Source organism: Sus scrofa, chromosome 16 (assembly GCF_000003025.6).
Source record: "Sus scrofa isolate TJ Tabasco breed Duroc chromosome 16, Sscrofa11.1, whole genome shotgun sequence".
Taxonomy (NCBI): domain Eukaryota; kingdom Metazoa; phylum Chordata; class Mammalia; order Artiodactyla; family Suidae; genus Sus; species Sus scrofa.
The window spans coordinates 45,478,197-45,503,391 of record NC_010458.4 but is presented as its reverse complement, the minus strand read 5'-3'; the positions used below and the strand labels follow the sequence as shown (position 1 = coordinate 45,503,391).

The following is a 25,195-nucleotide window of genomic DNA, read 5'->3' as shown; positions in this document are numbered from 1 at the left end:
TTCTCCTCTCCAGAGGCATCCAGAGTATTTTATTTCCCTTTATCCTTCCAGAGACATTCAAATTCTGAATGGTGCTTTTGATTCTGTGACTCTAAGGGTCCCAGCCATTGATGGAAAGCCTTTCTCAGCACATCCTACCTTTCTCCTCAGGACTTTGTTCCACATCTCACTATGCACTGATGTACGTTTATAGGGCTCTAAACATCTCACTATTATAAAAGACTAAGAATCTTAACTAGAACAAGAGCAAAACCAAAGCAGTATCATTTATATATGTGCGTATACATGTAAAATTCTGAAAAGCTGTACTGTACATGGTGTTATAAATACTTTCATGGCTAGCCAAACTTTAAAGTGAGTAAAGCCCCATAAATTTTTTCTTGTGTTTGAAGCTACATCTTGGTTCCCACTGTTGACTGAAATCTCAATTAAAATTACAGAAAATAAGGCAAAGATTTTAAAACAGGAAAACAGAAAACGGTCACTGAGTAAAGAAAGTATAATTCACATAGCAAACTAATCTTGGGAAATCTCACTCCTTCAGGACTGGATAGGGCCCTTTCATGTTCTCCAAGTGGGGTGCTGCCCAGCACTTATTTCGATCATGGCACATTTAAAAAGGCACAATTATAACCCCAGGTCACCGGATATCCCATTCCTGATTTCTCTACATCTTGGCAACTCCAAAAAAGTAAGGCATGGTGAGTGTTTCAAATGAGCTGTAACATAAAAATTACACTGAAGTAAAATCAAACACATTTTTTCATAATCATTCTTCTGGTTTGACCAGAATGTGATATGACTATCTCTCAATATAGCACAAGTCCTCAAATACTTATTTAAAACCAGACAAGAAAATGCACACATCGACTTCAGCCACAAGGGGGGCAGACACCAGAAGTAAGAGAGGCTACAACTCTATTATCTATAAAAAGGTCACCACACCAAAAACCTATAAAAATGAAAAGACAGAGGACTATAACTCAGATGACAGAAAAAGGAAAAACCCCAGAAAATCAGCTGAGCAATGAGGCAATTCTCAGCCTCCAGGAAAAAGACTTTAGACTGTTGATGCTGAAGATGATGCAAGACATTGGAGATAAACTGGAGGCAAAGATGGATAACTTACAGGAAACACTGACCAAAGAGATACAAGATAAAAATCTTAAACAAGAAGAGATGCAAGGAGTTCCCGTCGTGGTGCAGTGGTTAACGAATCTGACTAGGAACCATGAGGTTGTGTGTGTGGTCCCTGCCCTTGCTCAGTGGGTTAACAATCCAGCGTTGCCATGAGCTGTGGTGTAGGTTGCAGACGCAGCTCGGATCCCGCGTTGCTGTGGCTCTGGCGTAGGCTGGTGGCTATGGCTCCGATTGGACCCCTATCCTGGGAATCTCCATATGCCGTGGGAGCGGCCCAAGAAACAGCAAAAAGACAAAAAAAAAAAAAAAAAAAAAAAAAAAAAAAAGAAGAAGAAGAGATGCAAAATGTAATAACTGAAATAAAAGATTCACTAGAAGTAACCATCAGCAGAATACAGGAGGCAGAAGAAAGAATAAGTAAGGTGGAGGACAGATTAGTGGAAATTACGGATGCAGAACAGAAAAGAGAAAAAAGATTGAAAACAAATGAAGAGAGTCTCAGAGAACTCTGGGACAACATTAAATGCACCAACATCTGTATTATAGGGGTGCCAGAAGGAGAAGAGAGAGAGAAGGGTACAGAAGAAATATTCCAAGAGATCATAGCCAAAAACTTCCCTCACATGAGAAAGGAACCACTCACTCAAATCCAGCAAGCACAACGAGTACCATATAAAATAAACCCAAGGAGGAACACACCAAGACACATATTAATCAAACTAACCAAAATTAAAGACAAAGAAAAAATCTTGAAAGCAGCTAGGGAAAAGAAACAAGTAACATACAACGCAATCCCAATAAGGTTATCAGCAGATTTTTCAGCAGAAACTCTGCAGGCCAGAAGGGAGCGGCATGATATACTGAACGTGATGAAAGGAAAAAAACCTCCAACCAAGATTACTCTACCCAGCAAGGCTCTTATTCAGATTTGAAAGAGAAAGCAAAATCTCCACAGATAAGCAAAAACTGAGAGAATTCAGCAACACTAAACCAGCCTTACAACAAATACTAAAGGAACTTCTCTAGGCAGAAGAGAAAAGGCCTCAATCAGAAACAAAAATACCACAAATGACAAGGCTCACCAGGAAAGGTATATATACAGTAAAGATACGAAATCATCCGTGCACAATTATACCACCAAAATCAGAAATCATGAGAAGAGGTGGGTACAAATGCAGGACACTGGAGATGAACTTGCAATTAAGAGAACAACAACTTAAAACAATCTCACATACACATAGACTCTTATATCAAAACTTCAGAATAACTGCAAACCAAAAATCTACAATTGATACACAAACAAGGAATCTCTGGAGAAGAAATATATCTCATAGTAAATAAGTTCATAACCCACCATGAAGGGGGTCATTTGACATCATTCTTGGAATGCTGAAGTCTTCTTAAATCTGATTCTGATTTCCTTTCCATCAAAGAATTTATGATAATTATAATTAAATAATGCAACTGCACAATTAAATAATACAGTTCTACAACTGTATTATTAATAACCATTTCTCTCCATGGTACAATGTAAGGTCTATAATGTCTTGTTTATCACATCACCTAGAATGGTGTAATGCCTATATTGAAGAATCAATAAGATGTAACAAATCGTGAGAAAAAAAAAAAAGAAAAAGCACACGTGGACGTCATCATCAACATTCACGTCTCGCTGTTCCTCTCAACTCTTTCCATTAGCCTTCGTCTTTGAAGCCAAGCTTCCTGGTGGCCACTGCTTTTCCACGGTGAACAATAAATAACAAAGTCACCTCGAGGGACAACTTACCAGGCACTCTAATAACCGAGCAGGGCGGGCAATAACAATTAGGATCTTCCGAACTAGTTGTTTAATAAATGCCAGCTCTCCACTTTCTGAACGGTCGTGAGCCTATAAGGAAGCAATGAAAAGAATGATGAGACAGAGATGCTCCGCTAAATGGAAAAGAAAAACAGCAGTGCATGGTAATTAGATAACGGCAAATGCTCAAAAATTAAGTGACTTAGAAAATACTTATAAAAGATTGATAAGCAGACTAATTATCTCTACATAAATGGACACTCTTAAACTTCTGTATCTACAAATGGCTCTATTAGCTAAATTCTAACAGCAATACTTTGATTTATTCTCTGTTAAAAATTAAATGTGAGGACGCTTTACCATGAACCATGAATGCAGGAGACATTAAAAGTTTATGACACATTAAGTACATGATACAATTAGAGTGGGCAGCTGATGAGGAACCCTGATTTTCCAGATGGAACTTCTTAAATGTATGACATGGCTAACATAGCGAAGGGCTGATTTTCTTATCCTGGGCATTTATACATTAATGAAATATATTTTACATATACAATTAGCCTATGAATTAGTTATTTCATAAAATGCACGAAGTTGTGCATAGCTTATTTCTTTCTTTTTTTTTTTTTTGCCGCGGCATATAGAGGTTTCCAGGCTAGGGGTCTAATCACAGCTATAGCCTCCGGCCTACGACAGAGTCACAGCAACGCGGGATCTGCGCCGTGTCTGCGACCTACACCACAGCTCACGGCAACACTGGATCCTTAACCCACCGAGCAAGGCCAGGGATTGAACCCGCAACCTCAAGGTTCCTAGTCGTATTCGTTAACCACTGAGCCACGACGGGAACTCCGTGCATAGCTTATTTCAAATGTGAGGTGAATAATGTTCATATTTGGAGATACAGATAGGGATAGATAGATTCAATTTCACATATTTAATAAACAATAGCTAGGCACTCAACTCAGTAAAATTTAACTGACTCAAAATGTTTTAAAATTTTGTTTTACATATTGCCTAACCTGTGAAATCTAAGTACAAGAAAATCCTGATAACAAAATTCAGTTTAGTAACAGTCATTTTATTTATTTGTTTATTTATTTTATGTATTTATTATCTTTGCTCTCAGGGCTGCGTGTGTGCAGCATATGGAAGGTCCCAGGCTAGGGGGTAAGTTGGAGCTGCAGCCACCAGCCTACATCACAGCCATAGCAACAGTAGGATCTGAGCTGAGTCTTCGACTTACACCACAGCTCACAGTAAAGCTGGTTCCTTAACCCACTGACCAAACCCTTGTCCTCATGGATACTAGTTGGGTTACCGCTAAGCCACAAGGGGAACTCCAGGGTCATTTCATTTCTCAGTGATATTTTCTTGAAGAGGTGAAGTAAATCTGTATCAAGGCAGTCATAAAACCAAAGTCTTAAAAGTTTACTACAAACTTCATGCTCATTTTCAGGCTTAATTTTTAAATTATCATTTGCTTTCCTCCAAGGATTAAACAATATATGAAGGTGATACTGGAGTAACAATATAATTTCACAGCTATATAATAAACATTTAAAATAATTCTCTCTTTTTTTCGTCTTTTTAGGGCCATGCCCATGGCATATGAAAGTTCCCAGGCTAGGGGTCTAATTGGAGCTATAGCTGCCAACTCACACTACAGCCACAGCAACACCAGACCTGAGCCGCATCTGCGACCCTCACCACAGCTCACCGCAATGCCAGATCCTTAGCCCACTGACTGAAGCCAGGGACTGACCTGACATCCTCACGGATCCTAGTCAGATTCGTTTCCACTGAGCCATAACAGGAACTCTTAAAATCATTTTTAAAGGTGCTTTATTCTGACAAGGACTAGTCCTCCCAAAAAAAGCACTAGCAGACCAAATTTATGAAGAATGACTATACTTAGCAGTAGTATGTTTACTGAATTTAAGCCATCAAATCAAAGGCAATTTTCTAAAATGTAGGTATAAAAACCAAATACAGGCAAAAGAAAAACAGCTAACATTTAAAAGAAAAAGTATAGAGAAAATGACCATTGGTGAGTAACTGTAGAATACAATGAGTTCAAGGATAGCCAATAGGTAAGTATAACTATAGGAGTTAGGAAGCAGGAAGGACACTGGTACATGTATACAGAGACATACGTAATACTTAAACTGTTTTTAAATTTCCACTTTTTGTTTTTCAAAAAGAACATTTTTGGGGATATAAAATGAGTGCCAAGAAATGTGGTTATATCCCTTCTTTATCCTTAATCAAAACTCAACAGAAAATGTTAAAGATAAAACAAAAAACAACAACAACAACAAAAAAACCACCTAACTTATTGATTGAAAACTTGAGTTAAGTTAAATATTTGAGTTTCCTCTTACTATAATAATTCCTGCCGCATAAATTCAGGAATATAATGAAAATCCAAAAAGCCTAATCATGTTCTGGTGGTCTCTTCAGGGAAAAACAGGCACTCTGTATCTTAAAATAGTCAGTTTAGGTTGACCAATTCCATTTCAAAAACTGTAAAAATAATCCAGTTCATTCCCACTTCTCACTTCTCAGAACTATCAGCCACAACCAAGGCCAAAACACACAATGAGCTACACTAACACAAATAATGTTTTATCTACTATCATTAAGAGAGGAGGAGAACTTTGTTAAAACAACACCAAACCAAACCACACACTCAGCATGAGAAGAGAAATAGCTTTGCGGCTGCTGGCAGCAAGCTCCAATACTCATGGATTCCCTGAGTTTGTATGTTAAGCATTGGCCACTATATTACAAAAAAATACTGAAATTTTGATTTTAGAGTAGGTGATACATTCCTACGTATTTTATTTTCTTTGGCTAAATACATCTAGGTGAAAAAAAGAATGGAGACATAAAAGCATTCATCTGGAACTGACCTAGACCTCAGGACTTTAAAAAGGCATCAGTGAAATCAAGCTGCTCAACCTCAGGGGAGCTCGGCCTGAGTGTGCAAAAGATTGACAGTGGGAAAAGTGGCCTGGAGACAGGCTGGGCAGGTGCACTATGTCATAGCTGCGAACTGACAATATTTGCGGGGTGGGGAGGGCAAAGCAAGGCCTCACAATTTGGCTCTTTTCAAAAGGAACAAGTTCCCCTGTTAGCTCCCAACTCTGGAAGGTCACTGTGAACGTGATTCTGAAGGTAGTGGCAATTTTCATGAAAGGACTGAAGGAAAATGTTTATCTGAAAATAAACGAAAAAACAAAAAAATTCTTATTCATACCCAGCAATGCTCTTTATGCTACACGTGCTACATTAAGCATGTACATGCTTCTCCACCCAAAAGAGAAATCTCTCTAAAAATCACCAATGTTAATATATCATATGATGCATTCGGATGATTTTTGAAACCCTAAGATTTTTTTTTAATTGCCATGAAGCAGCCTGCCAAATCTATCATACAGAAACAAAATTAAGTGGGAGAGTTCAAAGGAAATAGCTTTGGCCATTGATTTTACCCTTTTTAAGCAAATGGCTATGAAGGAATGAACCACAGGACTGGTAATTACGGTAATATCCTGGGACAGAAGTGTGGAATGAAGGAAGAAGCATCTCATGGAGGTAAATTAATTTTCATCATAACCGACAGCAGAGTGGGTCCATGACAAATTGGAAATTTGACAACAAAACCCTAAAACAATGTGTTCACTCAAAGGTAGTCTGAGAAACACGGCCTTAGTGGGCTGCAGGAGGTTGAAATGTGAGAAATGAGGACGGAGCATAGAAAGCTCTGTTGTGAGGTTCAGATGGGAAAAGGAGGAAAATTAGTGGTTGCTAGTCCTAGAGGGATCGACTCATTTTAACACAAGTAAATACGGCACAAGCAAGGACAGATGGATTTCTAGGAAACTAGGATGCCAATATTTTCCTTCAGTTCCATGCAATTATTTACATAATCATGCTTAGAGAAAACCACCTACGATTTTATTTACATGAGTATAACGCATGCTGATGAGATACAGAAATACAATCTATCCAAATATATAGGCTAAACAGGTTTAACTTGTAGGCTGTGGCTGATCCATTTCAGTCAGAACGGCAGTATTATGCACTAATTCTCTTCCATTGTGCACACTCCCTTCCTGTCCTGGGTGTTATCAGGAGCTAGGCATGCAAGTGGTTAGGCCTGGACAGGGGCCTGTGTTTATCTATCATTTCAGCAATTGGATATTTTGTTAGAAGAAAAACTGACACTAATGAAAATATAAGTTGCCGTTTACTACCCCACACCATATGCAGGTTAATTAATAGGACACAGGGCCTGGAAGAAACCAGCGATTTTCTATTTAGCTTTTCCAGATATTAGCACTAGATAGCACCATCAAATAACACACATACAGTCAGGCAATTTATAACTTTATGGTTAAGAAGGGGGGGGGGATCACTGTTTCAAAATCCTTCACAATCCACTTATCCTAGAGCCATAGATTGGTGGGTCCCAAGGTTCCTGTAGAGGTTATTACATTAACTTTCTATTACTCTAAATGTTGACCAGCATCAGTTTATAGCAAGTAGCAATCTTTTTCCTTTTTCTTCTTCTTCTTCTTGGATTTCCTGGAATATGAACTCCATCTCATGGTTAAAACCTGTTAAGCAAATGCTCTCGTAAAAAATTTCTTTTTTCAGGGGAAAGGCATAACAAATCAGAAAACTTTCTGTGGTGTGGGGTCCATACCTCCTGGAGCAACTTATCTAATTTGTGCTGTAATTCAAGGAAGTATCGTGAAGTGATGAGACCCTGGTGGGATTTATCCAAGCAATCTCGAGCCAGTTCAATAATCTGATGGTGAGTGAAACTAAGCACTCCATCTGCTAGGGGAAGAACGTGGTCCGGAGAGTAGCTGGTGATAATTTCCTTTAGCCGCTCCTCCATCTGAGCTGTAGCCTGTTTAGGGAAGACGTGCACACATGGATGTAAGACAACATACATGTAAACAACTCCATCATCACATTTACCTAGCGTGTTCAGAGACCTCCACAAATTATGAAATAGAACCCCAAAAGTGAAATTTAAAAGAAGCCTCACTTTTGTATGATACTATAATGGTACCTACCTATCATTACACATTTGTCAAAACCCACAGAATATATACAACACCAAGTGAGAACCTGAATGTAAATGATGGACTTTGAGTGATTGACGTGTCCACGTAGGTTTGTCAGTTGTAACAAGTGGACCAGTGCAGTGGGAGGTGGGGTGATGTTGATGGGAGGGGGTTGTATGTGTTTGAGGGGGTTAGGTCAGAGAGTTGGGGGAATGCCCCTGTACTTTCTATTCAATTTTGCAATGAACCTAAAAAGGCTCTGAAAAAACAAAATGTATTTGAAAAAAAAGAAGACTCACCACATGGAGAAAAGATTTATGGTAGATAAGAGAAACTGAATCTCCCAGGGTGATAATTACTTTTTTTTCTATGCCCTATCGAATGTAAAATGGTCCATGTGAGTGTCTTCAAATAACTCCATATCTGTGAACTGCTGTGCTCTCATTTCAGATCTTGGGCTCTTTGAGACAGATTGCCAAAAATATCAAACACTGTAGCTCTGTTTGCATCTACTCAAAGATCAAGACAGTGGCTAGGGGGCCACAGGGTGAGCCAAGAGATTGTTCTCTGGACTGTGTTGTAATACCCTGGACTTATACCGTCTTTATCCTTTCTCAAAAAGCTACATCATGGGCAAAAGGCCAAGGGGGTTCCCCCGGTAAGCTAAGTCTAACATTTCCTTCCCAACTTTAATTTCATTCTCTAGGCTCCTCGATTGCCTAATCAACATTCCTTGCTTGCGCTGTTAATTGTATATTCAGGAAGATTCCCTCTGCCTCCTGCTCCCTTCTAAAGTCCTAACCAGTATTAACTAGTATAGTCAGGATTTGTTTCCCTGGTGAGCAAGTAACATGTGATAAATAGCTAAAATGGCCTGAATCAATGACATCAATGCTGGGTTCATTACAAGGAATAAGTACTCTACTCCTGATTTATGAAACCAAAGATTCCCTTTTGCTCTCTTGCCTGGGGTTACACAGGTGGGGCGGGGGGATCGGGGCCAAATGGAGAGACTGCTTCTCCCAAATGGGTAGGGACCCTCTGGTGCAAAAGCGGTGGAACGGAAATAAGGGGACCTGTCAGAGGGCAGCTCCTTGCAGCCAGGGCATCCGGCAGCAACCCTTCAGCAAGGCCTCTCTGGCTCAGCTCAGGTTCTGTTTGCCAGGCTAGTGGGGAAGGCTGCAACAGGACCTTCATGTCTCACTTAAGAGGGTTAAACTTTTAATTGCTAAAGAGATTGGAGATCACAGAAAAGAAAAATTAGATGAAAAAAGTAAAAGACTTCCGTGACATATACCAATGTACCAGGTTCTGAGGAAGAGAAACAGTCACTGCTGGACAATACAGAAGCAGGCCCAGAATAGGTAGGTGCAAAGGAGCAGCAGAAACTAAAGGCCTTTCGAAGCCAATGCCACCCCCCCAACCCCGCCCCTCACCATCACCTCCCCGGGACAGGATGGCCCAGTGGGCAGGACAACCAGGGGAATTCACTTTAGGGCCAGCTCAGCCCACAGAATGAGCAGGAAGTTCTCAGCAGCTTTTGGAAATGTTTAGGGCTTTTATCTTTCTAAAGAAGGTGGTGCTGCTGTTTTACCCAAATCATTACTGGACTGGACCATTACTTCCCACAACAAAACCACCATAAAGATGCTTAAACCTACGTTTGCCCGTCTGTTCAGATGCTAGGCATCTTCAATTCAATTCATTACCTTCGGGAACCTTTCTTTGTAGACATGGTTCATCATAATTATTTCATGGTCACAGCAGGCGGGAGAACGGCCAGGGCTGCAAGCAAAGCAAATTACCCTTTTAAACTTGCCACAGCATGAAATGAAAATAAGCTTTTTATTTATAAACAATTGGTTGCATCAAAAGTATGATATGCAACCTTCGTAAGAAAAGCATATTAGGTAATAAACTACAAAATTAGTCATTAGGTCACACACGCACATATACACAGACACAAAGAAACCCTGCGCTGGATTCAAAAAAGAAAGTTCCAGAAGTAGAATACCACAAATTAATTATAACTGCAATATAAAAGTTCAGAAAACATAGTCTTCAATTGCAATTCTATTTTGTATGCAGCATGCACTTATGTGGTTCTGGAAACCAATTAATGAACTGCAATATAAAAGAAAACAGGGTAGTGACAAACAGCAACATCTAGGGCCCGCTGAACTGTATAATTTCACACTTTTATCCTACACCTGCGCTCTGCCACGTACCATTGAAGAGGTTTAAGAGTGTTCCATGGCACAGGTGTCACCACTGAAATCCATTTTCTAGCCTAGCAAATGTTTATTTGAGATGCTGAGGCAGGAACTGCGCACAATATGAAAGAGAGGCATTTCATACACTGTGCATTTTTATTTCCATATGAGGCTTGTGCCTCTTTCTAGTGCTACAGAGTTGGGCGGCCTCAGCGTGAGCTTTCGTATTCCCAAGAGGAGAGAGCAGCTTGTACTAGGCATCTTAGGGACTCCTTTCATAAAACCAAAATGAGCACCCAGGTGGTAGAATAAGATGGTTTTCAATGAATTCATAAAATTGATCTTATTCTATATCTCAAAAGGGTCTAACAGAATTATCCAATGTGGCTATATTTAGGACCTGACACTAAACAAGAAAGGTGCAAAGGGAAAATCCTTCTCAGCAAACTTTGATGTTCAACTGAACACTTGACAAACAATGCTTTATAATAAACCTGAAATATATCAAAGTGGATCAATTCGGTAGCAGGAAGCTCTCACAGTCCAGAGGACCAGAGACGGCCTACCCTGTTCCCCAGCAGAGAAGGGCCTGTAGTCTCAGCCATGGAGACTGCAGAAGCCTGCAGCTGTCAGTCCCTTCAGGGGTGGCCTCAGTTCCAGAGTCCCCCCCACCCAAGCCTCCGTCCTTCCCAGGGTACCACATCCCATGACTGAGGCAGGGATACAAAGGAAGAGCCCTCTGGCCCCCAGAAGGACAGCTCTGAAGGGTTGTGTCATCTCCAGAGCTCCCTGTGGCAAGGCTGCAGCTAAACTTCTTCTGCCCAATCCTGCTTCCTCCCCTCCCTGTCACAGGTATAATTGCTGTGCAACCCCTAGTAAACACCCTGGTCTCTGTGTTAGGTCTGCTTCCTGAAGAACCCAAATGTGACATCTGGTATTTTTTGAGACAAGGCCAAAAGGAAGCTGGCCCTGCTCTGTATCAAACAGACTGTGTGGCATCCACAAAATTCAAGGGATGAAACTCCTAACAACTCACTCAAAATCCTGGAGAAAGTGGGACTTGTGATGGGAAGAAAGATTAAATGATGGCGGGCAGAATTCCAAAATACGGAATCTGAATTCCACATGTGAATTTGAACATGCTGTCCCTCCTTATCAGCCAAGCTTCTCCCTCTGAAAAGATTATGTAGTGCCATTATTAGATGGTCCAATGCCTAGTTTTTCTAGGGGGTCCCTGTAGTTCATCATTGTTACTGCTCCCACAACAATTAGCAAATTGTAAGCATTTAAGAGAAAAATAAAAAGATGCCTTTCAGTTCCCATTGTGGCGCAGCGGAAAGGAATCAGACTATGAACCATGAGGTTGCAGGTTCGATCCCTGGCTTCGCTCAGTGGGTTAAGGATTTGGCGTTGCTGGGAGCTATGGTGTAGATGGCAGACTGTGGCTCGGATCCTGTGATGCTGTGGCTGTGGCGTAGGCAGGCAGCTGTAGTTCCGATTGGACCCCTAGCCTGGGAACCTCCATATGGCACAGATGCTGGCCTAAAATTAAAAAAAAAAAAAAAAAAAAAAAGGAAAGATGCCTTTCGGGGAGTTCCCATGGTGGCACAGCAGAAATGAATCTGACTAGTATCCATGAGGATGTGGCTTCAATCCCTGGCTTCGCTCAGTGGACTGGGGATCCAGTGCTCCCATGAGCTGTGGTATAAGTCGCAGGCACCTCTTGGATTCCATGTTGCTGTGGGCGTGGTGTAGGCCGGCAGCTGTAGCTCTGATTCAGCCCCTAAACTGGGAACTTCCATATGCCTTGGGTTCAGCCCTAAAAAAAAAAAAAGAAAGAAAGAAAGAAAAAGATGCTGTTCAATGGTAATTCAGGATATCATGGGTAGATGGAATGAAATAACACTATAGTCATAGTAGTTCATAAATCAACACGTATATGAATTAGAGAACCCAAAGTCTTCCCTTGAAATGGGTGAAAAGAGCTTATCCAACTAATTGAAAATTTTCAATCAGGTCTACATACCTCAAACTTCGGGAACGGGGGCGCATGGGCGTATTCCTGCATCTGTTCTCCGTGGCGATGCTTTCAGTGGTACAAAAATGTTTTGATAAGAAGTGTAATTCATCTGGTGTTGGTTGATATGGTAACTGATGCAACTTCTCCTGGGAGGAACAGGATGACTGAAACAAACCAAAGCGAGGTTTTAGAACTACCTCCAGAAGAAATTCTTTAAAAGAATAGGAGATCACAACACTATACTTTGTTATCTCACCATTTGATACGGTTTCCTTTTCATGTTATAATTACAACAGCTAGTGGCTAAATGTATACCTCGATGTTGTCTCTAGGAGGTCAAAATGGCTTCCACGTTTCAACTCGTTTGTCTATAAGATAATTTCCCAAAAGATAGTTTTATTCTCCGGAGAAAACCCAGGCTCTAAAAATGGACAGGACCCAGTCAAAGCCAGAGCAACGAAGTGACAAACGGAGTAAGAATTTGTGTGTGTTCAATGACAGATCAGTTCTCATTCTAGTGTGGTACCCTCACTTCTACCACTTGCCAAAACCAAACACTCACTTTTAGGTAAAAGACGTAGAATGAATTCTAGGATATATAATCGTAAAGAAGGTAATGGGTCTCTCTTACAAAGCATGTTGTCCTTTGTACCATCAATATATGCCCTCTGTAAAAAGTGGAGGGGATGAAGAAGATCCTTGTCTTACAAATACCCCTGGTTTAAAAACTGCAAATTTTTTTCTATCTTCTTTAGCTTATGCTTTTTCATTTTTCTTTCTTTCTTTTCTTTTTTTCTGAAACAGCTTCAGTGGTGATGAGTTTTTTATCCCTTGAATGTAGATTTGCTCTTTGAAAACTGTCACTCAACACTTGGAGCAAAGTAAGGTAGAAAAGGTGAGTGGCTAAAAAACACCGCTTTTAATTAGTCTGAAAAATATATAACCATAAAGTAAAGTGACTGCCCTTTTGTATGGTTTATTGAAAGGTGGACCCTATAAGCAATTTTAACAAAAGAGATCAGAAGTGTTTGCGTAGTGTAAACACAGGATAAGCATATTTTGAAAGACACCCTTCATTGGAACATTCTGTTCTAGTAGGGTTTTTTATTTTTAAAAAATCTGCCATGTTAACAGCACGATTCACAAACACTGCAGCACCACAAGGAGGTAATGCTAGAAATTAATGAGTAAAGCTTAAAAATATCCTTCTACCTTGAAATTATTAAACATACTGAGACAAAGAGGAATTTTTACAATGTAATGAGATTTTATAAACTATAAAAATGAAAACACTACTAGAGAGACGGATGAGGTAGAACAAAGCTCTGCTTTTGACTTTTTAATAATTTTTAATGATTATGTCTTATAAAGTATCAATACCCTTATTGTAAAACATAAGAAAATCAGTTAAGAAATTTTTAAACTACTAATTCCTTCACAAGGTATTTTATTTCTATAAACTAATTTAAATACAGGAAGTATTTTCAAAATCTTAATTATTTACCATGTCAATTCTATGTTTTCTACTCATTTTCTTCAGATTTTAAACAACAGTTTATACAAAGGGCAAATGTTTTATATCTATATGTGTATATATGTATGTATGTATGTATATATATACACACATAGAGAGATAGAAAGATTTTTTTCTTTTTTTGCTTTTTAGGGCCACATGTGTGGCATATGGAAGTTCTAAGACTAGGGGTCTAATCAGAGCTACAACTGCCGGCCTACACCACAGCCACAGCAACGCCACCAGATCCAAGCTGCATCTTCAACCAACACCACAGCTCTAGCAACTCCAGGCCAGGAATCAAACCTGCATCCTCATGGTTACCAGTCTGGTTTGTTTCCACTGAGCCACAATGGGAACTCCTATATATATATATATATATTTTAAAATTAGAAATAAGTGGAGGTTAGCATTCCAATTTTTTTTTTTTTTTTCAAAACTGGTTGCCCTTTGCATTCTTATACATTGTGTAGAATGAGTTTGTCAAATTCTACACAATGATTTGCCAGGATATTTGTAGGAATGGCCTCATAAATCTGGGGAGAACCAAAGCTCTACGCACAAAGTACAGGTATAGTCTTAAATACTGTCACCATGAAAAAAAAAGAATTAAAACACAAAAACTAAGTCAAGAAATCAATAAAAGAATAGAAAAATCAACACCAGCAGGAAAGAGGCAGCATTGATAAAAGCAAAGATAAGAAATTAGCAAAGAGAAAAACAGAATTAAGAATTTGAACATATGTCTCAACAGTAAATCAATTTCCACAATTCTGTACTCAAGATTTCAAAACTCCCAAACCCGGAAGTTTATTCATAAGTTTACAGTAATCCTTTTTGGTGGCAAAATATCAACTGAACTAATGGAAAGCTAGTGAAAATATGTACTTAATCCACTTAGTGTGAATGTTGATTCAGGTTGCCGTAGAAATATTAATATATTTGATTATGAGCTGCTGGCCCAGTTGCTGCTGGGTTGTTATGTACAGGACAGGGAGGATCATGTTACATTTCTAAAATGTGAAAATTAATTCCAAACACACCAGGCTCAATAGTTTCACGTAAGGTATTAAGGACCTGTGCTTGCACAGGAAGGACACAAGCAACTTCAGGGGGTGGTTCCCTCTGTGGAGGAAGGGAAGAGAAAGAGACTGGGTGGGAGGGGATTTAGTTATATTTAATATTTTATGTATTTATGTATTTATTTTCTTTTTAGGGCTGCACTTTCATCATACGGAAGTTCCTAGGCTAGGGGTCCAATCGGAGCTGCAGCAGCCAGCCTACGTCACAGCCACAGCAACACCAGATCTGAACCTTGTCTGCGACCTACACCACAGCTCCCAGCAACGCCGGATCCTTAACCCACTGATCGGAGCCAGGGATCGAACCCGAATCCTCATGGATACTAGCCTGGTTTGTTACCACTGAGCCACAATGGGAACTCCATAATATTTTTTAAAGGTTTTTTTTTTTTTTTTTTTTTTTTTTAAGTGGGAGCAAATGTAATAAAACTGTTAATATGTGCTAACTCTAAGAGGAAAATTGTGTGGTTATACCATGTATTTAGCCATATAACTGAACTCTTTAGGGAATGCGCCCTGGGGTTACTGATGGGGATATGTTAAAATGAATGATGGGATGGGATAAGTGTTATAATTCTAACAGTGTTAGAGAAATGAGAGGTAAAGGGCTTCTCTGGGGAGAAAGCGTCTTCATCTCAGTTGGAACCAGCACAGTGTAACCGGGAATAGGGTGACACCAAACCCAAGGCAGCCAGGATGAGTCTGTGGAACTGGGAACAAGTGTGGCCCTCACAATGGCCCAGGGATTCAAAAGGTACCAAATAGGGCCCCCAATGTTCAGGGGTCCGCCGCAGCAGAGATCACGGACCCAGAGGAGAACTGGCCAGGACAACAGGTTGTGGGCTTGTCCTCAGCACCTCATATGTTTACAGAGAAGATATTTCCGCTGGTCAATGCATCCTCGAAACAGAACTTTTGCAGTGTTTCAAGAATTAGTTTGAGAGTTTCCCAATAAATTGAGTCCCACGACTTTATATTTCTAGCATGTTCTCTAAGTGCAGTTGGTGCCAGGAAATCTGCCAGGAAATCACCCAACCTGTTTGTAGGTCTTCTGCCTACATCATAAATCAAATCCACTTTCAAAGAATGAAGATTAATTTAAAAAAACTGTGCTTCTACTTCTTAAGGCAATTAGAAGAGTTCTCTGAAAATGCTTCGAGTGATGATGTCATTCAAATAAGCAGTTAGTCTCTCAAGACAACCATTTTGCAAAGGACAGTATTCATATGCATGCATAATTTTCCACTTGTTATTATTAAAAGTTATTTTATAGTCACACTTTATATTTATAGGTACTTACATTCTTATCTCCATTCTTTCCCTCAGCAGAAAGTAATTTACCTGGTAAGAAATATATGGGACATCTTCCTACTGCTATGCTTTCATATTACTTATTTTAAAATTAAAAAGAAAATTTTTGACCAGAATTTATCTTGGAAAAGTTCCATAAATTAATTTTAACTATGAAATTTAAAGTTAAGAGAAACTGCAATACTAAATATTCTTTGGAAGGACTGATTAACTTCATATGACTAAATCTTTCCAATTTCAGAATAGAGCATTTTAACAGTTGCCAGTTTTGTAGTTTCCATAATACCCAAAAGATAAAGATGTGTTTATATTTCAGCATTAGTGATTCTGGAATCCAGCTAACGACAATTATCTGTAAAACTTAAGCTGTATTTTCAAAGCATTTCTAATCTGAGCTGCAGCTGCCGGCCTACACCACAGCCAAAGCAACGTGGGATCTGAGCTGCATCTGTGACTTACACCACAACTCATGGCAACATCAGATCCTTAACCTACTGAGGGAGGCCAAGGATCAAACCCAATCCTCATGGATACTAGTCAGGTTTGTTACCACTGAGCCACGATGGGAACTCCTTCAATTCACTTTTTAAAATAATGTCTACCTTGCTAGTTAGGAGTGGAAAGAAGAAAGACCCTCTTCTCTCCCCTGTTTTTCTTGCAAAAGAGGAATTTCTGTATCCAAACTACAATGAAATCTGACTGAAGAGGAAAGCAAGGTGATACAGTTAAAATAACAAGAATCTGGAGTCAAGGAACATGACACAAATACAGGGCCTGGGGAGTTCCCGTCGTGGCGCAGTGGTTAACGAATCCGACTGGGAACCATGAGGTTGCGGGTTCAGTCCCTGCCCTTGCTCAGTGGGTTAAGGATCCGGCGTTGCCCTGAGCTGTGGTGTAGGTCAAAGACGCAGCTCGGATCCTGCTTGCTGTGGCTGTGGCGTAGGCCGGCAGCTACAGCTCTGATTCAACCTCTAGCCTGGGAAGCTCCATATGCCGTGGGAGCGGACCAAAGAAATAGCAAACACACACACACACACACACACACACACACACACACACACACACACACAAAAGGGGGGGGCCTGGGGAGGATTAAGTGAAAGTTTGTATGCAAAAGCCATAGACCAAAGGGCCAACTACTCTGTTTACTGATAGTTGGATTCTAATTGGAGATGCCCATGAGTCTAGGGAAGAACATCACATAAAAGTTAAGTAATTACTCTTTTTTTGCTTTTTAGTCAATCAGTTTTAGCATTCATTTTCACACCATGGCTGCCCACGCTTTCAACATCTAAACTACGGGCCAGTAGCAGTGATGCTCACTGACACAAAAAACCGAGGGTGACTTTACTCTTATTTAGTGACAGTTTTATCTACTGAAGCCACTCAGGAGTTTTAAGCATCCCTTCTGATGTGAGGCTGAGGTGCCACTGAAACTATTCAAGGTTGTCAGGTTGTTTTGCAAAAATGATATAAATGGACAATAAACTCACAAACCACAACAAAATGGAATAATGAATAGAAAAATAAATTAATCCTCCTCAATAAAATATTCTAAGGAGATGGTAAAAAACAATCCAGCTGATTTTAACAATTCACTTTTTTTCTCTAGAAAACACACATTATATTGCATCTGGAATTCTGGAAACATAATATAAGGCGTGCGTGATCTCAGTTAAAGTTTATCAATTTAATTGCAGTTTCTTTTCAATTCAAGTATTCTTAAGTGCTGAACCTATATGCTTAGCACAGTCCTGGAGTTTATGGGAAAAATAAAAAATAGATACTCCTTTGCAACAAATCACAGATTTTGTTGTTGTTATTGTTGTTGTCTGTCTTTTCTAGGGCCTCTTCCCACGGCATATGGAGGTTCCCAGGCTAGGGGTCCAATCGGAGCTGTAGCCGCCAGCCTACGCCAGAGCCACAGCAACACAGGATCCGAGCCGCGTCTTTGACCTACACCACAGCTCACGGCAACGCCGGATCCTTAACCCACTGAGCAAGGGCAGGGATTGAACCCGCAACCTCATGGCTCCTAGTCAATTCGTTAACCACTGTGCCATGACGGGAACTCTATTAATCATAGATTTTGACAAAATGGACATGGAAATGACTCCAAAGGGGCTCTAGAATCATCAGATCCACATCCTGGCTGGTGCAAGAGCATTCAGAATAGCCCAATAGGTATTTCTTGAACATGTGCAATGTACTAGGCTCCTTCTAAATGAGCACCAGCTTCTAAAGCTCTGAAGACACAGATGTCCTCCAACAACACCAAATTAAACTGAGACAGCATATATATCTCTAACCCAATGATTCACTCCCAGTAACTGTGAGGGCCCCTGTTGAAATGCTGTGGTTTGCCATAAGGGTATCTATCCTTCTTCCTCTACCCTATTTTCATGGTTTCTTCCTGTCTCTTTATTTATCTTAATTTGCTACTAAGTTCTTTTCATCTCTCCTTAACAGAAAGTTCTTATCCAGAAGGCACAAATTTAAGGCTTGCCATTTTTTTTTCCTTTGAAGGAGAAAAAACAAAAAACAAAACTCTGCATCTAAGCCACACAAGAAAAAAAGACCCACGCCATCAAAGTTTAATGGCATCTTCAGTACTAATATCACTGATGTGGAACCAAAGCAATAAAACCAGATTGTGTTCCCCCACCCCCCCGTACACCAAATGGTTTTCAAACGCAACACCCAATCTCCTCCCAACTGGTGATTCTGGGACCTACTCAATTGTACACCATAGTATAAAAGCTTGCAGCAAAGACTATGTCCTCTTTATGTTTGTCAGCTCATCATTTGATGTGGAACCTATTCCAAGGGGGCAGGCATGCAGAATTTATCTTCTTACTACTAGAAAACACCCAGAGAAAGCACTGCCTGCGTAAGAGCACTGGGGTTGTGAGAGAGACGAAAAGTCAGGCACTTACAGAGACCGTGGAGCTGGGCGTGTTTGTCCCATAACCAGAGGAGGGGAGCGAAGCCAAGGACCAGCGGCGTCCATCAGTCCTGCTGAGAAAGTGAGATTAGCTTAGGCCAACACTGGAGTCCTGTTACATGGGAACCCAAGGGAAACTGAGTATTTTTAGTAGAACAAATGACACCAACACAGTCAATGAGGATGTGGAAATGTTCAGCAAGGGCCAGAATAAACAAACATTATACAGCAGGTTGACTTTTATTTAAACTGAATCAATACACCCAAACAAGTAGAAAGTGAATGGGTTGATCCATATTATTGATCTCTCACTAATACCCTTTGACAAAATGAATACCAGGGATAATTACATCGGTCAGACTCAGCAGATCCAGATGAATAAAAACAGAAAGGGGGGAGGAAAAACCCTCTTATCTGGAAACTGATAACCCGGGCCATGATCTTTGGAAGGGCCTGAATTCCCGCAAGGTTCAGGAGCCTGTGGGGATTCCCACTGCATCTTAATGACTTTCCACTTTATTATTTTCAAGGGAACAGTGCTACTCATCACACCTAGCGAAGAAGGGATCAAGGGGCTCACGGCCGGCTCAAGCCTTCAGTGGTAAATAACTTTGGCACTAAGAAAGTGACTGGCCCTGCGCTTAGAATCTCTTAAGAGCTATTACCTTCTGACATGACCTGGCTTTATAAAGTGTGCCAGCCAACGCCTCTTGCAGAGCTGATGAGTATGCAGCCCAGCTCTGGCCAGTGATGGAGGTGAAAATGGAAATTCTCTACTAGTGATAGAATCTAATGTAAAGAGACGAGTTAACCTGCCCCAGTCATAGAGGCGAATCTATCAGGAGTCTTAGCAGAGCGTGTTTCTTTTTTTTTTTTTTTTTTATCTCTAAACAGTAACAGGATGGATAGCTTCTGAGTTGAACTCTGTTTATGAATTAGGGTCATTACAAGGGTTTCAGAAGAGTTGTTGAAGAAATAAAGACAACACTGTTGCTAAGGCAAGGGGATACCAGAAAGTCGATGTTCTGAAGTCTCGGGCATTCCAGAACCATTATTTCATTAGCAACTTTGAGTAGGACTATGCCTTCAAAACCAGGTAACATTGTGAAACAAACTCACGTCTGCCACAGGGAAAAGAGGAAAAACACACTTTTATAAAGCACTAAACTGTATTCTTAGATGGAGCATCATAGGAAGACTTACAAAAAGAGAGAGATAAGAGTGGACCAAATTTCCCAAACACAAGCACATTAACTGGAAGTCAAGGAATTAATTAGGATTCGACATCAATTTGAGAAATGTCAGAATTAGATGTTTATGTAAAAAAACTGACATTTTAGCTAATTAAATTATAGTCAAGGGAGAATACAATCATAGGCCACCATGAATACTGCCTCCTATAAATGCAAATGGTCCACAAAGACAAAATGGGGAAACTTAGGGGAACAAATCACAAAGGTACATCAAAAAAAGAGTTAAGATTTTATCAAAATTTACCTGTCATTTCTGTGACCATGACTGGAGTACAACTGAATTGGGTATGTTTTTGTTTTGTTTTGTTTTGTTTCAAAAGAAGTAAAATATTTGTAAATATGCCAGATAAAAGTCACATATTCTTTAAAAATAATGTTCAACAATTGAAAATGTTAAAAGACTGAAGAAGAAAATAATTCTAAGCACATGCTCATAGAAACATCTGGCCATCAATTAAATGGACACGGGTGGTCCTATTTTATTCAGCTAGTTATTAAAGACTTAAGAACCCGTGGCTGTGCTTTCTATTTGAAACACCTCTGATTTTTAAAAGTAAGAAAAGAATATGATTTTCAAAGAATTATTCAGTCCATTTAATAGCAATTATCAGAAACTAGTCTCTGGAAAGAGTGAGGGACACAATTTCCCCCACCATGATTTGGCTTTGTGAGTCATTAATTCTCCTTTCCCTCAGGTATCAATGAACATATTTCAGATGAATGAACAACTCCAAGAGGAGACATGTTCTTATTAGTTCTGAAGCATAAATTACATTTGCTTACTCTGGAAAACACACAACTAGAAAGATGTTTAAATAAGAATGTGCTCAGGACTCTGTGAAGCCATGGAACAGAAATAATTTATGTCTCATAAAGTTCCCTAAGTTGTCGTGTCTATTTACTCAAATGGAGCTCAAAGGACCACTGCATTTTCATTACCATGACAACCGCACATCTCAAGTTCCTATATATGCCATACACAGTACTTAACAGAGAACATGCCCTTTTTGGAAGAAAGCTATCACCCAAGTACAATTTGGATCCTACTGATAATGTTCTCTTTTGTTTGCTACCAGTAAAATGTTGCCTGAAAACAAGACTACACTCTTGCCGAAGCAACAAGGTTTTTTGAAAAGAGTGTTTTCTTTGTGGGTGGAAATCTCAAAGTTACACTAAATGAAAAAGGAGGAAGGGAAAAACATCTGATGGGAACACAGGATGCAAAGAGGTTGGCAAAAAAAAAAAAAAAAAAAAAAAAGCAAACCCACATCATTTCAATACTAATCACAAAAAGTTAGATTAATACGGTACAATAAAGGAAGAATGAAAAGTCCCAACATCAACCTGGCTATTATAACTGTATGAGGAGGAAGCAGATTTCTTTATTTGTTTAGTTGTTATAGTCATCTGGTGTGATGCACTTTATGGTCTAGTTGATATGGGAACAAGATGAACTATGCCAGTACAACGTAACCAGAGTAACTCTGCCCACCTGCACTCAACAAGCATCTCATGACCTGAACCCAGCAGACAAGTCTGTTCCAGTAATTTGCTTGTGCAAACATATTCTGAGATTTATCCTGATAAATAACAACCAGGCAGCTAGGAGACATCCACAGCCTTTATTCAGAGCTCTCTCTCTATTTCTAATGAAAGCGAAAGCTTATGATACGTAAACCTTTACAACTTCTGGGGAAGGCAGAATGACATCATTACCTGTGTTTTACCTCCAAGGAATAAAACATTAAGTAACTCCACCATCAGATGCATTGTAAACCAGTATCACAGTTATTAGCAAAATAAAGATGTTTCCTGCTCCAGACAAAATCTACCCTACTAGGATGCTCATTGGTATTCTTTTAATTCAATACTAAAAAAATTAACTTGCTAATTTTATTCTCAAAATGTATAATATAAAAAGCTAGTGTGTGTTGTCCCATTTCTCAGTCTGAAATTTGGCTGATCCATTACAGGGTTTGTCTACTGGGGGAAAACTGGCAAATGTTGTTAAGTAAGAGCAGAAAAGATGAGTAAGTTGGATCTTTATCCCTTCACTTGAGAATAATTTTTAAAACAGGGCAACCTCTCCCTTCGGTTGGGCTCAATATATAAAATAGTAAAACGGAGGGCCCTCAAAATGGTATTACTTCCTAAGGGCTCAGAAATGCATGCCACATGGTAGAAAAGGAGACCCACGAGTGAAATTTCCATATTTCCTGAATGAAAAATCAACTTTAAAATGGAAAAGATGCCAGATGTTAAGTAAAAACAGGCCAATTTAAGTTTTCACAGCAAACACAAGGTTCTGTTTACTTCAGTAGAAGTTGAAAAAGACAATCACTCATGTCCTAATCTAAATTAATACTTTTTGAAGAGTGTGGAGGGAGTTCCATCTGGAAATTCCTGCAAAATGAACCAGAGGTCTCCTGTGATAATCTTCTGTTATGGTTTATAGTTTATTTGTCCAAAAATTAGCATGCCTAGGGGTTTATGTAATTTTTTTTATAGTAGAGAAACCAGATTCATCTGTCCTCCAGTCAGTCACTTAATTATTAGATTCCCCTCATTTTTAAAAATCAGGCAGGATTATAAGACTATGTTTTCTGTCACATTTAAGTGCAGCTGAAACAAGATTTTCATTTTCTTATTATGTAAAAGTAATTAAATGCATTCCCTCTTTTAAAAAGAAATCTATTTTAAAGACTATGATGTGTTGGTATTTATCATCTTTTATAATATTTCCTTTTTCACTTAGAATAGTAGCGCCATCATGAATTAGTATTCATTGGGCAAACAAACCCAGGCTTTGTGGGACCAGTTGTCACATTTTCTTTATCGTGCTTAAATGAGGACTAAAAGAATCAAAGGGGGAACTGGGGAAAAACAGGGCGTGGGCCTGAGGAAGTTCCTTGGAGATCAATCTTAATTACCCTTGTGTCCTCCCTACGGTGAAAGCCTGGTGTAGAGAGGCCTTTACCATATGGTGGGCAATGTGTGATGTTTCCAAGAGGATCTTAATTATAGAGAACTCTGAAAACGCTGCAGACAGATCCCTTTCTCTGGATTTAGTGATATAAAATGCATGAACATGCTGACAAATGGCAGTGAAGACACCGCAGGTTTTGCCTGTTAGTAACATGTGTTAAATCTATTTTTTTTAAACGTACCTATGTGTCTTAATTAAATGCTACTTTAACTCACTTCAAAGTCTGATGAGGTCTCTGGGAAAGATTTCATAAATATCTAGGACATTCAGACCATCAAATGAATTCATCCTAAGCATTCAGAAACCTGGCTGAAGGGGCAATGCTGTTTTCTGTGTTTTTCCCAGGTAGACGAGGGTAGGTACATGCATATGGGTGTGGGGGAGGGGTGACGGAATCCAGCAGGTGACAGGATAAAGTACATGGATGCCGCACACAGAACACAGAAAAGGTGGCTGTGTGGACTCCTCTGGCTTGGAGAAATCACAGTAGCGGGTCCAGAACTGAAAAGACTTGATCGATATTAGATCATATGCCCACTATCCTCTGAGCAATTAATACTTTCTCATGATTCATGGACCAAAGTATGAGGCCTATATCTTTGATATGTGGTGTCCAATTCTAACTACGATAGGAAGAGAAAACATGAAACATCCCCATGGCTTTGTCTTGGGGAGGTCACTAAATTGCTAACTTGATATACTCAGGTAAAGGGGCACCTTAGAATTTATACCTATTGATCCCAAGAAAGGACATTTTTACTTTAAAAAGTATTTCAACAACAAAAGTGATTGTACCAGGACACATAGAGGAATCAAGTCCTCAGAATATAAACTCAGATAATTCAGTAAAAATCTGTTGAGCATGAAAAGCATGTACAAGATACACTAGGGATGGGAGAAAAGAAGGAAATGGTCCTTTCCTGACCTCAGGGGGAGCCCACCAACTAGGGAAGGACCAAGAGAGGTACACAGAACATGAAACAGAAATCCTTATTAGGACTGGTAAAGCAGGAATGTTTAAAACAAAGTTCTGCAGTGGCCTGAGGCATCTTTGGCCCAGGGAGCTTGAGAGAGGCACCAGATGATAAGAATCAGGACCCTGCAAGGCAGAGGATAGGCATGTATGGGGAAGTAGAGGGAGTCGGGGAGGGGGTCGGGGAGGGGAGTGGAGGGAGTGTGGTCGGGGGACGGGATTCTCTATATAACACTTTATTATTCTACTCCACAAGAAATCCTTACCTCCGTGCAAATGAAAAATGGGCAGAGGCACTGGGGGAGAAATTCCTTGGACTATCTTGAGGGCTATTTCCTGGAGAGAGAGAGAGAAAAGAAAACAATTCACATCATGATTCTGTTTCTGCATCATTATGTACCTCCAGAACCTTCTCTTTACTAAGTTTCCGTATACTTTCATAAACTGGCCATCCCCTCAAAAAAGGTTTTGATGTACATGGAGCAGAGACACGGGATCAGCCTGAGTTCCAGCATGGCTTTCCAAGTGTGGAATATATGAATAAACAATTCTATCTCACCAGCCAGCGGTCTTCTACATGTTTAATAATCTAAACATTTTGGTCCTACAGAATAATGAAGATACAAACATCCTGGTTCCTACTCTTCCAGATGTTAACATTTCCCACAGCAGAATGGATGGGGAAGTATAGGCTTCCATTGGGAGTATGGTGCTCTCTATTTTTGGGAGGCAGCCTTACTAGTTCTTACTTACAGAAACTGAATAAAAGTCTGAGCTCTCAATCTTCCAAAGGAATTTTTTTTTTTTTTTGTCTTTTTAGGGCTACACCTGCAGAAGCTCCCAGGATGGGGTTAAATCTGGGCTGCAGCTGCCTACAC

The 25,195-nt window shown here is 39.8% G+C and overlaps 1 protein-coding gene across 20 annotated transcripts in view; it reads right to left on the bottom strand.

Moving 5' to 3' along the window:
• MAST4 (microtubule associated serine/threonine kinase family member 4) overlaps positions 1 to 25,195 on the bottom strand; it is a 589,582-nt gene that overhangs the window by 58,709 nt on the left and 505,678 nt on the right. For 15 of the 20 annotated variants that reach the window (XM_021076748.1, XM_021076750.1, XM_021076751.1 and 12 more), the window contains 6 exons: positions 24,584 to 24,653; positions 19,098 to 19,179; positions 12,262 to 12,419; positions 9,732 to 9,807; positions 7,653 to 7,862; positions 2,927 to 3,028 (listed from right to left, as the gene is read on the bottom strand). In XM_021076748.1, the coding sequence (XP_020932407.1) occupies positions 2,927 to 3,028; positions 7,653 to 7,862; positions 9,732 to 9,807; positions 12,262 to 12,419; positions 19,098 to 19,179; positions 24,584 to 24,653 (698 nt within the window). The remainder of the gene's footprint in view (positions 1 to 2,926; positions 3,029 to 7,652; positions 7,863 to 9,731; positions 9,808 to 12,261; positions 12,420 to 19,097; positions 19,180 to 24,583; positions 24,654 to 25,195) is intronic. The other 5 variants (XM_021076749.1, XM_021076753.1, XM_021076761.1 and 2 more) reach the window with 1 other exon arrangement.